The sequence below is a fragment of the Monomorium pharaonis genome, chromosome 5 (assembly GCF_013373865.1).
Source record: "Monomorium pharaonis isolate MP-MQ-018 chromosome 5, ASM1337386v2, whole genome shotgun sequence".
NCBI lineage: Eukaryota > Metazoa > Arthropoda > Insecta > Hymenoptera > Formicidae > Monomorium > Monomorium pharaonis.
The window spans coordinates 27,242,326-27,258,360 of NC_050471.1; the positions used below are offsets into that span (position 1 = coordinate 27,242,326).

Sequence of the window (16,035 nt, forward strand, 5' to 3'; positions counted from 1 at the left end):
GTCCGCTTACGCGCTGTCCTCGCCTCGGGGTAGTCGCCGAGAGGTTACACGTACACGTCGTCCCCTCGCGGTCGTGCGGTAATCAGTGATACCCAGAGATCAACCGGGATCCGTGATAATCGGTGGATAAACGGAGAGGGGGGAGAACAGAAGAGAGAATATACTCCGCGCGGTGCGGTGTAGGCTTCTCTCGCACAGGAGGGAAGAAAAAAAAAAGGGAAACTCTGAAACGTGCGCGCGGTGTGGTGTTGCTGCGGTCTGTGCGGTGCGATCTGTGTACGGCACGCGACGGTGTGCGACGCGGAGTGTGGTCGTCGTCGTCGGCGGCGTACGACAGCGTAGGAGCGAGTGGCAGTGCGCCCACTACCGAACTAGATGTGCGTAAATGGAAGGTATAGGGGACATAGGCGATCATCAATCGCATAGCGAGCAATTACTGGACTCGGTCGATTCCCCGGCGGCGGTGTCTACGCATGGCCGGGGCGGTGGGGGCGGCTCGAATGGGAACTGTGGTGGAGGAGGCGGAGGCGCAGCAGGAGGAGGAGGAGGAGGAGGAGGAGGAAGTGGTAGCGGCGGGGGTGGTGGTAGGGGCAGCGTGGTCGGTGGGGGTAGGCATCACAACCACCACCACCACCATCACCATCATCATCACCATCACGGCCACCACCACCATCATCAACAGCAGCAGCAGCAGCAGCACGAGGTCGTGCACGAAATGGGGGGTGGTAGGAGCGGCAGAGGAGGCGGCGGCGGCGGCAGTGGTAACGGGGGTGGTGGCGCCGGCGCTGGTGGTGGCGGCGGCGGCGGCGGTGGTGGTGGTAACGGAGGAGGTAGCGTCGAGGGTATGTCTTCGTCGGCCTCTCAAAGCCCCGACATCGCGTGCGCGAGCCTACCGCTGGAACTGCTCGCGGCTGGCGCGCTCGGCGTCAAGGAGGAGCGAGACCTCGCCGCCGCGGAGGATCTGTCGTCGTCCCAGGATCCGCCGAGCGTCGGCGGTGGTGGTGGCGGCGGTGATAGTGGTGGCGGCGGCGGCGGCGGTGGCGGCGGCGGCGGCGGCGGCGGAATCGGAGGCAACGGTGACGGTGGCGGTGGCGGCGGCGGCGGCGGACGCGCCGTCGGTGGCGGCAACGGCAACGGCAACAGCAGCAACGGCAGCGGTGGTAACGGCGGCGGCGGCAGTGGCGGCAGCGGCGGCGGCGGCGGTAGTGGCAGTGGTGGTAGTAGTAGTAGTGGCGGCGGTGGCAGGCAGAGCGCGCGGGAGTCCCTGTCGGTGATCGTGCCGCCTCAGGACGTGGACGTGGACTCGCGCGACGCCGACGACTCGGAGCTCCTCAGTCCGGGCAAGCTAACGCCTACGTCGGGGATCAGCGTGTCGGTCGCGAGCATGATCGACGCGACGGACTTCAGGGCGATGCAGCCGGAGCCGACGTATCAGACCCTGACCTCGGTGGCGGAGAGGATGTCGCCGCCCGGCTTCAGTCCCGGCTCGTCGTACGCCACGCTGACGCCGCTGCAGCCGTTACCGCCGATCTCCACGATGAGCGACAAATTCGTTTACGGTGGTCACGCGGCCGGCGGCGTCACCGGCAGCTTCGCCGTGATGCAGAACAACGGCCTGGGTAACATCGGCCTCAGTATGGGCGGCTCGCCGTACACGTACGACAAGCTACCTACGATGGGCATGTCGCCGTCGCACAATTATCCGTCGCCGGGCGCGGGACTCCAACCGAGCCCGCTCTCGCCGCAGAGCGGGTACAGCCAGAGCGGCCTCAACTCGCCGCACAAATCGTCCGCGAGTCCGCATTACGACCCGGCGTTTCTGCCGCGATTACAACAGAGCCCGGCGGCGCTTAGCCCGTCCTCGCCGCCGGCCGTCTCGGCCACGGCGAGTTTCGCGCCATCGCATCATTCCCCGCCTGGCACGCATTCCGTGCCGAGCGCGGCATCGCCGCCACCGACTATGCAGACGCAACTGCAACAGCAGCAGCAGCAGCAACAGCAGCAGCAGCAGCAGCAGCAACAGCAGCAGCAGCAACAGCAGCAGCAGCAGCAGCAGTCGATGACGCAGCAGCAGACGATATCGCACACGCAGCACGTGCAACACACGTCGGTGGTGATGAAGACGGTGTCGGCGGCGGGCAACGGCGGCGCCGGCGAAGTCGAGGAGATCAACACGAAGGAGCTCGCGCAGCGTATCAGCGCCGAGCTCAAGAGGTACAGCATACCGCAGGCGATATTCGCGCAGCGGGTGCTGTGCCGCAGCCAGGGCACCCTCAGCGACCTGCTGCGCAACCCGAAGCCCTGGTCCAAGCTCAAGAGCGGCCGCGAGACCTTCCGGCGGATGTGGAAGTGGCTGCAGGAGCCCGAGTTTCAGAGAATGTCGGCCTTGCGGCTAGCAGGTTAGTCGTCCACGCGTCAGAGAGAGACCCCCCCCACACATCAACGTCCCCCCACCCCTTCATTCACCACGTATACAAAATTACTCCCCCCCTCCCACCACACACATGTACACACAAAACCATTCGAATCGCTCGAAACACTCAATCGCGAAAGTCCCACTTGTCTATCGTGTATACTTTGTGTATTTTTTCCATTTGTCTCTGCATAAGAAAACAACGTGAGATTAAAAAAAAAAAAGGGCAGAACGCTCGGGTTCTGAACGATTGTCCTCATCGTCGTCATCGTCATCGTCGTCCTCGTCGTCCTCGTCGTCATCGTCGTGTGAGTCTCTCGCACACACGTAGTGTATACCAATACCTGTAAACGCCTGTAAACGCGAACACACGTTTGTGTCTCACGCTTCAACACGTGTCTCGCTGCTCGCCTGTGTTCTCGTCCTGCACATGTCCTTGACATCGATCTACGATCGACGATCGCTAGATTATCCCCTGGGAACATCGACGCTCCACGCCGAATCACTCGCATCGGCATTTCGCGACTGTTTCAAATCCCCATGTCTTCTGAGCGATCCCTTAAACCTTCCGGTAAACCAAATTTTTCTAAAAATTAATAAATATTGAGAATAAAAAAGCGACGTGTTAAATCTTGGTTTTTAACTTCTTTCCCACTAAATGAAATTCAAACGATAAAATGCTAAAAAAATACATAGAAGTACATACTTCTTACCGTTAACTTCGGTGACTTTATTGATGAAAAAAAAAAGAGACGGACGCGTCTTTAAAGAAAACCGTGTCTTTCAAAACCGATTGAATGCATTCAGAATAACATATAGACCTGTAGATACATTATTCACCACACATACACACATATGCACGAGCGTTCAAGCAATTTTTAAGATATCTCGAAAAATAATTCTGTAAATTGCACCTGCTTGACAGACTGCGTTATAAGCCTGCTCAACGACACCCTTCAATTTAAAATAAACTGTACCCTCCGATGATATTCCCCTCAGGAGCGAGCTCGGGAAAATAAAAGCGTTTCTTTTCTATTCGATATAAAAAGAATCCCAAATTGCAATTAAACGAAAATCTATTTGACGAGCAAAATCGTAGTTACGATCAAATTGCGGAAACATTTGCCAATTTCACTAATGAACATGAATCCGCGTTTTGATCTCGGATAGAAAATCCGCGACTTTCATTTTTTATTAAGCGAAAATCAATTTTACACGTCCGGACTGCTAGGAATTATTTAACGTTCGCGTATGTCCCGGCGATTCCGAATTATGTCTTTGTGTGCTCCGTTTAATTTCTGATAAATAAAATATTCACCGGTCATTCAAACTTATCGACTTCGCATTCGTGACACAAAATCTCCTTGGACTGTAGATAATTAAATATCGAAAGCTACTAGATCAATGCGGAAAAATAGTCGAATACATGAATGTGTATTAAAAAAAAAAACCGTACAAAAAGACATTGAAAAACAAAAAAAAAACACAAACGTTTTGAAACTACAAACTGATTGATCAAAAGTGCCAAACACCTGCGCTCCCGAACACATTTCCCGAGGCCGTTCCTGTCGCTTTAAGCGAACCCCGGCAGGAATAATGACGCGAAAGGACATTCGCGGGGACGATCGCACGGGAATGCACAACGTTTCACACGGGGGGGAATACGCGCGCAAAGGATCCGCCGCGCGCGTGCGAAATGCGCGCGCGGAGAGCGGAAGCGCACACGTGGCACCCACGTGGGAGAGGCGTTCCCTTCCATATCATTCAGAGATAGACGCGCGGAATAACACTTTTCGAATTCAACATCCTTCGTCCCCGGCGCGGTGCGCGGTGCGCGACGCTCGGCGTCGCGGCGCTCGCCGCGCCACGCCGCGCGGTGCAAGTATTGATCGCCGCGCGCGGCGGCGGCGGTGGTCACGCGGCCGCCACCACCGCCGACGCCGTCGTCGTTGCCGTCGTCGACGATGACGACGACGGCGGCGGCGGCGGCGGCGACGACGGCGTCGCGGCGCAGCCGCGCGACCTCGGTCTCGCTCGGCACGGCTTCGCTTTCCGGAGCCGCCATGTTCGCTACGCCGTCGCCGTCGTCATCGTCCTCGTTGTCGTTATCGTCCCTCTCTTTCTGTTTCACCTGCCCCCCTCCCCCCCCCCCCCCCAACCTCTCTTGCTCCCTCTCGACCTTCTTCCATCCAACGGGAATCACTGCGCGGGATTCGCGATTTTCGCGTCATTCGAGTGTCACCTCCAACAGCAGAATGATCCTTCTTCGTTTCTACTTTTTTTCCCCCCGTCATAAAATTTGATACAATTTTCTTAGACATTTCTTTATAAAGCATAAAGTATAAATTTCTTCATACTTCATAATTATGTCAGGAAAATTATCCGCATATTTTGCGAATTCTATGCATTTGACAGATTTCTAGGTTGGTATATACGCACGCCGCGACTTTAATTCCTAATAAATCTCATTTGGAGTCGGTTTCGCTGGAACCTTAATTTCTAAAATCATGTATCTTGTAATTATACCTTCCGTTAAAGTTTTATTAACATCCGTTAAATTTAGCTAAGGAATATTTATTACGCGATCTACTTGTTTGCCTGAAACGCTCGACGTATCGAGCTGACGTTAGTTTTACCGATTAAATTGCCTTATGTGTTTATGTGTTAATGTGTTAATTGCAGTAAACATCTCTACATATTATTTACGCACGCACACATGTGCGCAAATTTTTAAATATGCAGGTTTTCTCTTATATTGAAACTCTTGGCTTGTTTCAAGAAACACAGTATTGTTTTTTGTTATGTGTATTTCGATGGAGAAATATGCTTGTTTTATACAAAATCGAAATTTTTTATATGCAACAAATCTTGTCACGAGTCGCAGAAGTCGATAACAAAACTATAATTCTCCAATTTTTTAAATACAATATTACCGACTTCCACCTTTATTGTCTATACTTTATATAATTTTGTGACCATAATAACGTTTAATCGGTAAGACCAACATATCGCCAGCATCCGCTTGAGATCAGAAGAACTCTTTTTCAATTAAATGCAACTATGAATTGTCAAGATCTCGACTTCCATAAGTTCGTCATAGAACCTCTATCATTGATAAACTAATTCTTCCATTCTACGAATAAGCAATTTATGCTAGATTTTACTTTCGCATATAATTTTCGTAATATAAAAGAACAATGAGTTACAGTAAAATTAACGCTTATAACTTTAACGGACATCAGGGTCGGAGGAATTAAGATCACTAACTGCTGAACATTCTGTCTGTGTTCGGTGACTCAAAATGTTCTTTTTCAAACAGTAATACAAACCGCCATGTAACCGACGCTGCCGTTTAAAAAAAAAAAAAGAATTAAAAACAGCTCATCCTCTCGTCCTTTTCCCATCTTTCACTTTCTCTCTCTCTTTCTCTCCCTTTCTCTATCTATCTATCTCTCTGTTTTCCGTCGCTCCTTTGCGCGCCTACTGAGGCATGCGGATACTGTCGGGAAGAGCGACTGCCTCTACGGTTACCGTTCTATACCGGTAGCAGCCCCTCGTGGTACGAAACTCTTAGGGTCGTGAAAAAGGCCGGTAGGGAGTGAAGAAAAGGTGCGGCATGGCACGGTAGTAAAGGGTTGCCCGGGAGGAGACAATGCCGAAGAAGAAGAAGACGAGGAAGAACTCGGCTCGATTCAGTGCTCTTTAGATTAGAGCCTCTCCGCTATTGTTTCCCATATATCTCTTTCTCTCTCTTTTTCTTCGTGAAAACCTGTCTCGTTAGAACGCGTTCGCTGCCGACGCTCCGCGCGCAAAACCCCTAAATCTAATTCATTAGAAATCAAACGGGAACAAAGTAATCGGCACTACAACCTCTGTAGAAGAAAAGAGATTGACGAGAGATTTCATTAGTGTCTCTAGAAATGAAATTCAAATCGGCGGGTCGAGATCGAAAACCAAATTGAAGAATTAATATTGACCCGGCAGCGAAATTTCCTTCTCGCACATCTCCGCGCACAGCTTCCGAATTAAAATTTGGGGGGGGTTAAAATCGAAATTCGAAATTATACGAAGCAAATAGAAATAGGAGGAGGAGGAAGGGACCGAGATAAATTAGTGACGGCCTGATTTGTAGGATCACGTGGAAAATAGGTTCCTCAAGGGGAATGTCTCTCTCTGCAGAAACTGCGCGCCTTCAGGAGGCGGCTCTAAACACGACGATGAATAATTCGCTCGGCCGTTAAAACGGCAATCAATCGGGCGAGCGTAACGTTGCACTCTTATAAATTGCCTTTATTATTATGCCGCCGCTATTGTTGTTCGTGCTCGAATTCATCTGGTAATGACTATAGGTACGCGTGCCTCATTGCTGTATGTCATTTGCGTTTAATTGCGTCCACCGTTATCGTCGCTATCGATCGTCACCGCGGACGGGAGGGGGTTCAGGTGCATTAGTCGTAGCGAGCTCCTCGTGTCTTTCTATTTACTTTCGCCAGATGCATCCCCCATGTGCAATATTCCTAAGCCAGCTGGATGATTTACGAACGAATTTCATTTCGCGGCTTCCCATTCCGGATTAGCCCTCCTAGCGCAACTATCGTTTTTGAGGGCTGCACGAGGCTCCTCTTCTTCTTTTTTTTTTTTATAATTCACGTTTCGGTCACCCTTGGTCAAGCTATCATAGAATTTCGAGAAATCTAAATTTGTAGGAAATCGGATATTTAAGTTTGAATAAATCTTAGAGTCGAGAATCTAAATTTATGGAGGAAAGTCGCGATACATCGCGACCTATCGCTTTATTTTTGAATTTCTTATACAAAAATTAAAATCGAAACTTTAAAAGCACAAATACAAATTAGGAAATGTCCTCTACCGCAGCACGTACCATTTTATAATGTCGTTAAAATTTTTGTAATAATTTTTTCGTAAAAGGAGGGAACATAAGCATCTACATTTTCTTTTTTTTTTTTTTCAACATGCGTCATTGGTACAAAATACTTACAAGTCCACGTATGTGAGGATTCTCAGAAGTCATTCATTTCGATGGGACGTTTTTCCTTACATTTAAATCTACATTTATACAAGATGCAACACGTAGCGCGATAAGATGTAAACAATTAAACTAGATTACTAATTTGAGAGAGATCTAATGATGTGTTTTTTTAAATTTTATCCTATATAATGTTTATCGTCTTATAGTCAGTCTCACCGACAGGTGTGCCAGTTTACACTGACACATTATTATATTAAAATCATATTATGAGAAAAAATGAGAAAGTCAAACGCGCGAAATGACCTAATATTATCAGTAATATTCCCATTACCGTTTAAACTACTGCAATTTGAAAAGAAAAATAGTGTAAATTTTATTCTTGCCTCTGAATTCGTTTCTAATAAGGAAAGCCATGAACGTACGGACGACTTATGGATTTTTCTTCTTTAATTATCCGAGCAGATATCACGTTTCCATCGGTATTAATAAAGTGCAACGTTTATTTTCGGGCGAAATAGGGGGACGCCCCTTCAGGATGCCCATGTTGCCGACTTTCCTCCATTAAACGTTAAAATGTTTTCGCGGTGGGCTGCGAGACGCGCGAGAATTTGGCACGAAATTCGAAACTGACGCGCGCAATAAGTAGATGCGCCGCGCATAATTAATGCCGTCTTTCCTCAACGTCAGAACGCTCTTGACGTCGCGGGGTCTTACGGCCTAGGCTTCGCCACGCACACGTGTCTTCCTACACACGCACCGGACTGGTGTAACGGGGGGGGGGGGGAAAAAAGAAAGGAAAAAGAATCGATACGCGGGTGTATGTCGTTTCCCTGTCTCGCGGAGCTTATCACGAAGTTACATCGCGCTACCCGCGAGCTACGCTTATGTTTTTAACAGCGCGATCAATATCCGCGCGCGCTCGCCTTCTCGTGTCCCCGCAAAACGCGAATTTTTGATTTTCCTAAAGAGCTCGAAAGATCGAAGATGGAATTCGCTTGATGATTTACGCGCCCGGGAACTTACCGCTTCTCCCCCCCGCCTCCGTTCTCCGCTACTTCTATTTTCCATTTTAAAGTTGCGAGAAAGGGAGCAGCGCTTGGTCAGAAGGGGAGTTGAAAAAGTTTTTCTCCAGACGGTAAAGGTGTACACGGACTGCCCCCTCCTCCCCCCCTCAAAGACTGATTTCATTAATAAGAATTACCTAGAAACTATTATTCTTACTTCGACGTCGCGCGATAAACGCGACGAGTTTTTATTAGCAATCTAATAGTTCAGTGTTTTCGCATCTAACGTTAAGACAAATAAGCCCGATTCGCTTGCATCTCCGATTCAAAGGTGCGACATCGTTGCGTCATTCTTCTTTTGCTTTTTTGTTTGTATCTCACTTTATCTCGCGTATAACAGTCATTCGCGCGGCAGATGATTAACGTTCTCGAACGGTCTTTTCCCCGTGAACTTTTCAGAATTTCCGAAAATGACGTCGCAGCTCGTCCTGTCGGAAAGATCACCGGCAAATTAGACCCCGGCGAGAGAGAGAGAGAGAGAGAGATTGACTTTCTAGTTCAACTCTCTTAACATAATTATCCACACGAGATCCTCATTACGGCATCACGCGATACCGTTAAATTAGGGGCTAATCATCTCTCGCGCGTTCCTTACCTCGATTTTAATGAACCTCGATAAATTTCCGCTCGCGCGCGCCCGGATTTACGACGAGCGGGATGGCACGCGCGTTTACGAATTTTGCAAAATTTTACTGCCGGACCGATACGTCCCATCTTCCCTCTTTTTTTTTTTTCTCTCCCCCTATTAGCCCACGCGCGAAGGTGACGGCGCGGAGCGATGACGTATCCTGCGAGGCGCAATGCGGTTTCCACGGCGGTTGTGTCGCGTATAGCACGCGCCGAAACGCGACACCCGGCGGTGTGGAGAGGCCCTATGCGTGCTCACATGTCGGGCATAGCCCGAATTCGCCCCCGCGTGTCCCGCGTGCCCGTCGTCGTTCCTACGGGATGTCCCGTCGGCTCGCGGGGAACGCGTCCCTCCCGTTCCTCGCGTCCCCCTCCTCCCTCTTCCCCGTCCCCACGCTTTTATTCCCCATCCTCCTCTGCCTCCTCTTCCCTCTCCCCCTCCCCCCCGCTCCCTCCCGCCGCGAAATATATCTGATAAATCTCGGGTAAACTTCCTCCCCGTGCTCCTCTCCCCGGGGAAACCCGGCCAAAATCGAGTTTATCGATGTGTTTATTTTTGAGATGACACCCGGGAGTCTGGTGGTTGGTGACGAGCAAGTTCTCGCGCGAGAAACGGCAAAATTCGCTCGACGAGGGGGGGGGGGGAGGGGGATGAGTTAGGATTAAAATGGAGTGCCTCAGCTTGTTAAAACCTTATTCGCACGTCCGTAATTTGACGCGATGCCGGAGTTTTAGTTTCGGATCCTCTCGGATCCCCTCGGATCTTCCCCGAGTTGCCAAGTTCTCGAAGTTGGATGTCTTAATTCTCCCCCCCCTCCTCCCTCGCTCGCGTTTGAGTTCCTCGGAGATCCCCATTGAGACAGAATTTGTCAATTCCGCGCCCTCTTAAACCCTCTATTCTTAACCCCAGCAAAGTGGAATTTCGATTCTTTCATTAACGAGTCTCCGTCGGCGGAGCGTGTGCCGTCGCGTTCCTCTCTAATCCTAATCTAATGGAACCCGAGGTCGGGAGAGTGCAGGGACTTCCCTCGCACGTCGGGAATAAATTGATATTGTTTTAGCGCCTCTTTTTTTTAAACCCCAAACTGCCCGCCTTTTCGGGTTTTTCGTCGGGGGGAGGAGGTCATTCACTAAAACGCGCGCGTTCTATCGGACAGCGGGGAGGAGAAGGAGGAGGAGAGGGGAGGGGGAGAGAGCAAGGGGAATCAAGGTGCAGATGTCACATCAATGAACACCTTTCGTCGTAACAGCTGTTACGCTGTGCGAGAGCCGATAGAAGCCGCAACCCGTGGCTTTCATGCCTCGCGGTGAACTTTTCTGATGGCTCGTGACGAAGCGCGACCTCAACCGTATATTAGAATGAGCGTAGCGTCTAAAGAAAAGAAAGAATACCTAATTATCGAATTATGCTCGCGAGATATCGGCGACACTAGTTTGTATCTTCGAAACCGACATATTGACAGATATTGCTGTTTAATAAACCTTTTAGGATAACATCCCCTCGCTAAAACATTATTTAATTTTTAATCCGGGCTACCTATTTTTACAACGTAAAACAGGCAAGCAAAATCCATCGAACTGTTCCCCTAACTATTCTAACAATTTTATGTACAGATATTATGTAAATTAAATAGATAATGAATTTATTAATATTTCAATTAATTAATTAATACAGTCAACAACAGATTTTCTCGGATAAGAATTGATAACTTTTTCCCTGACATTTAACCAACTTCATCCGTTAAATGCGGGATCTCTTCTGTGAAAATTTATTCTTTAGAACTTTGCTATCACATCGATTCCCAAAACAATATAATGGTACAATAAATTTGACCCATAAAAGCAATGAAAATAACAAAAAAAGGAAGGGAAAATAAAATAGGTGTATATAAATTGTAAGAAAGTGAAGGAAAGAATCGGGAAGCACATCCCTCTTATTACGCGCGAGAGAAAATCGTAATCGCGATACTAGAACTCCAATTAACGTAGCTCGCGGTCGTTCGTGTGGAGAGCATCTCTCTCTCTCTCTCTCTCTCTCTCTCTCTGTTCCGCGCGACAATTTTGCGTGGTAATTCGGTTCGCGTTCGGGGAAACCGCGGGGAATTTCGGGCAGATGCGCGCCGCGTAAAATGGGACAAGATCGCCCGCATGCCGTCCGCGACACCTCGCCGGAGCCGCCAGGTCGGTTGAAACCGACTAAAACCAATACAATACGTCGTTTTCGTGCGCGCGCGCGCGCGCGCGCGCTCGCATTTCATTACGGCTTTACATCCACGACGAGAGATGCGTACGCTCGCTATTGCGTCGCTTCGAGAGAACCCGATAGAGGCCCCCCGTCCCTCCCGCGACGAAGGCCCCCGGGAGGGGCGAGGGGCCCTCTTGACGGATCGGGTTGGATTTCAAGTAGATCATTGATAAACGAAAGGTGACACTGGTATGTTTTGTGATAAGCGTTGCTCTCCTGGAACGACGGTCTCTTAATCGCGGCGACAACGTCGCACGCGAGCGAATATTTTTATCATCCGCGATACTCCAGTCGGACAATTGGTTAATTGGCTCGCTTCTCCCTGAACTGGAATTGCCGAGAATTATTTTCCACAAATCGCGATTTTAAATTCAACCTTCTTCATTATTTTTTTATTTACGGATGTGTGACCGAAAATAAACTGTCGATTAGCGTTTAACTTTCACGATTAACCGACTTTAATTCCGGTAAAAAGTAATTTCAAAAAAGGAACTTAAAGAGATGTATAAAAATAAGCGTCCGCATTCTTGAATGAGAGGGAGCTTTTGATTTGAGCTTTCGGAAAGTTACATTTTGAAACTTTTATTTCACGAGGTTTAAAAGCAACCGTAACTGCGTAAGTGAAGCTTATGTAACTCCTGAATCTCTTAGATTCTCTTTTCTATTTCCGCATGATAGGACGGCCAGCTGCACAGGGATTTTATAAAGACGCCAGGTGATACTTAAACACTCAGTCATATAAAAGAATCAAATCTATATAATGTACATCTTTGATTATATATATATATATATATATATATATATATATATATATATTTTTATACAGAATGTTTTCCAAAATTTGCAAATCAAAATATTATAGCGGAAAAATTTTTAAATATTTAGTAAAATAGTTTATTTCTCATTTTTATTTGAAGTAAGGACCTAAAGCTTGTCAATCGGATATTACGGTTTGCCTGTCATGCGGCCACCGAAGGCCATTCTACATAAGACGTAGAATGCACGTTCGCGCAAAGCGAATGCGACAGCCAATTGGAAATGTCAGTGATACTATTAACGCTTTCGTTTTGGCTGTCGTGTCCGCATTTGCGACCTACGATCCGCGTTCTATGTCTCATGTAAAATGTCTTTAATAATACCGCGACTGTCTACGTGGTTTGCGATTGGCCAGCTTTAAAATCTTACGCGTATATGCAATATATATAAAGAATTACCGTTTGGAACAATAAATTACAAATAATTATTTTACTTAATTTTTCGAGAACGTCCAGCTATAGTATTTTAAACGGCGAATTTTGGGACATGGTGTATGTAAATATACATGTACCAGAAACTATGTCTCCAATTATTTAAAAATGACTTCGTTCACGGAGAGAGAGAGAGAGAGAGAGACGGGAAATTCAACGAGCGTATTAGAATCGAGAGGGGACTCGAATAGCTCTAGGTGTCCTTGTTCCACGTTCTACAGACGGAGGAACTATAGAACTTACCCCGTGCGACGATTAAATATTGATAATCGTTCGACTATTATCGTAGCTCCGAAAGTAGTACATCCTGCTTTTTGGTGTACGTATTTCCGGAAAGTTTCCGGACGAATTTCTCGGATACCTCGCTTCCATCGGCTGACTCATCCACCACGTCACGCATACGATGTACGGGGTGCCCGGGCGCGATCGCGGCCTAGGTTCCCGTACCGTGCGGACTCGATCGAGTATGTACGGCCAATCCTTTTAGAAATATTCATTTGGAGCATCGGGTATCTCTTTTCGTTAAAAGGTAACTCGGGGCAACCAGGCAGTTTCCGTTTAAGATAAAAATCCAAAAGATAAAGGATCTCCTGAAATTAATACACCATCCCCTTGAAATTAATACACCAGAGTATTTTAATTCTCTTAATGATCTGTCTATCTAGTTCACTGTTTATGAGCAAGGCTCAATTGAATAAGCGCGGATCTTTTGCGAGCAGAAGGCAGCGAGTACGCTCGAGACACCCCGTATATGTATGTAGGCCGCACACAACGCACGCTACACGAAGTCTCTCTCTCTCTCTTTCTCTCCTGTGCTTCTCTTTCCTGCATTTTCACCCTTGCGGGACTCTTCGTCTCTCTTTCTCCTACCTCTGTACCCTCATTCTCCATTACGTAAACGTAGAAATGGGGTGTTCAGTGAGAAGCGGTAGCTTTCTGCTGCTACGACGCATACGCGCGGTAGTTTACAACTGTTACGTACGTGTCTCGCGTACATACGGGGTGATACGAAACGAGAGAAGGAGAAAGAGAGAGAGAGAGAGAGAGAGGGGGAAAAGAAGAAGAGAGAGAGAGAGAAGAGGGGTGAGACGACACTCCGTGAGAAAAGGAAATTCGAAGGCGGATAGCGCCATGCGGCTGAAATCTTCGAGAAGTGTCTGCCATTCTCACTCCATTTCCTACTGATATTCTTTTCTCTTTGCAGAACTCCGGGCTTAATTACTGCGGCGCGCGATAAGATAAAAAGCCGTTTTAGAATTGTTCGAAAACTCGAGATCGATCTGTGAAGGTGCAGGGCAAGTTGTTCAGGTGAAAAGATCGGTGAAAGGGATATTAACAATGGATAAGGCGAGGTTGTCCGGGGTCAACATTCGGATCGGGGACGAAACGCTACGTCGATCCATATTGTTTTCGACATCCATACATCTCTATAACACATTAAAATTAACGACTACCGGATTAGCGCTAAATATGGGAATCCGAATTGAAAGCGGCGAAAATACCCGTCAGCTATAATATTAACGCGTAACATCAGGAGCAGTCATGAGCATAATTCTGCACACTCGGCATATTTAATTAGACAAATATAAACTATTGCCACGCGGGACACTCCGACGAATTTCGTACGAACGACGTGAATACGCGCGGGGGAGAGGGAGGTGGGGGGAGAAAAAACTCCCGCGGATAATTCTTGGCACGCGCGCGACAGGCAGCAGCACCTCGCGGCTAAAATAGGAAATCGGCGCGATGAATCAGTTTCCCTGCAGGTATCGATCGTGTCAAAACGGTCGCGAAGATCGTACGAGTGAACGAACTCGACGAACGGGAACAACGAAGTGGCCTTTCATTCATTTTCCCCGCATTATCTCTCTCTTTCTCTCTCTCTCTCTCTCTCTCTCTCTCTCTCTCTCTCTCTCTCCACACCGAGAATCTGAATAATTCCGCATTTCTCTCTTCCCCTTTCTTCGCAGGAGGATGATTCGCAACGTTTTTTTACGCTTTCCCCCTTTCCTTCCCCCCACCCACCCCCCCTCGAAATTTCACGTGAGAAAAATCGCAAGGACATTGGGTAATTGCAACGTTTCGCCTCATTTTCTTCATTTCGAGTCTATGTGACCCCCCTCTTCTGTGTTCTCCTCGTCCCCTCGTCTGCATAATTTTGCAAACCATCTTTTTTTCTCGTCGTCGTCGTCGTCCGAAGATAGTCGTCAGCAGGAGATACCCAGCACGGAAGATTACCAACCGGGAGTCTCGAAACTATAGGGGGAAAGAGAACTGCGAACACAGAGCGCAGCCAACGAGTCGATCTCTCCGTCTCCCGGAGAGTTCTCCGAACGTCGCTCGGTTTTCCCCGTTCGTGCGCGAATATGCAAATGTCCCGACCTAACCAAACGGATAGACAAACGCACCACGAAGGGACTCCGCCGGAGTTTCGCCTCGATCATTTCCTCGTCGTCTACGATTTCGAGGATTCGCCCCGCGTGAGAAAGACCGCGCGCCCCGCGGGTTGCGCGAGGAGATCGTTCCCGCTTGCGTCGCAAGACGAGTCGATCATTGCAAGAGAGACGTGTTTCAATTTCCGCGAGCAATAAATTACTCGGAGGTAAACAATTATTATTAAATAAACAATTATTACCAATTATTATCAACAACGAGCGTTATCGAGCTGAGAAATGAAGGTGTCAAAATTTCGAGGAACTTTATGAATCCAAAGAGAAAGGAAGAAATAACTGGGTTCCTTTTTTTCCGAAAAAAAGAATAGGAAATGCTGTATAGCGATGAACGTTTTAAGTTTTTTTTTTTTTCACGTCAACGACATCCGAGAATTCCTTTTCGTCGCAATGAACAGAGTTCGCGAGAGTCTTTCCTGTCTTTCCTCCACTCTGTAATGGACGCTCTCTTTTGCAAAAAGCTCGCGCGGGAAACTCCTCTCGCACCCTGTATATTTCGCTGCGATTGAACGCTGGATTTAGTTGGTTTTCCCCTCCAATGGTTTTTTCGTTTTCTGTTTTACCAGGGACAACAACCTACGACCCCGAATCACGTTCCCTCTATCCCGTGTCCCGCTTTTCCCCCGGACAAAATATATTTTTTTGAGACACTCAAACGCTTGTGGAGAATTCGTAGAAATCGACCAGTGACGGTATCTTTGACGATCGAATTTTTTTTCCACTATTGTTTCCATTCGGCGGTACGGGCACAACGCGGATTTGAGAGGGCACGTTTTAATAGAAATATGGGACAACTGTTGTTGCGTTTCTGAAAGCGCGGCATAAGCCCACGGGGCAATCCGATAAAAGGGATAGCGAAGTTACGAAGTAACGAAGATTATCGTAAGTCGAAGATTTAATACGTATTTCTTCTTCCTCTTTTTTTTTTTTTTTAAAGACGAGTGAAAGAATAAAAATCCCCGGCGTCTCAAATTTCTGTGTCATCTGATATTCCTAACT

At 48.0% G+C, this 16,035-nt stretch overlaps 1 protein-coding gene across 4 annotated transcripts in view; it reads left to right on the top strand.

Annotated features, from left to right (window-relative positions):
• The first annotated feature begins 319 nt into the window (after positions 1 to 319).
• LOC105837765 (hepatocyte nuclear factor 6) overlaps positions 320 to 16,035 on the top strand; it is a 96,504-nt gene continuing 80,788 nt past the window's right edge. For all 4 annotated transcript variants that reach the window (XM_036287149.1, XM_036287150.1, XM_036287151.1 and 1 more), the window contains exon 1: positions 320 to 2,399. In XM_036287149.1, the coding sequence (XP_036143042.1) occupies positions 386 to 2,399 (2,014 nt within the window). In that variant the 5' untranslated portion in view covers positions 320 to 385. The remainder of the gene's footprint in view (positions 2,400 to 16,035) is intronic.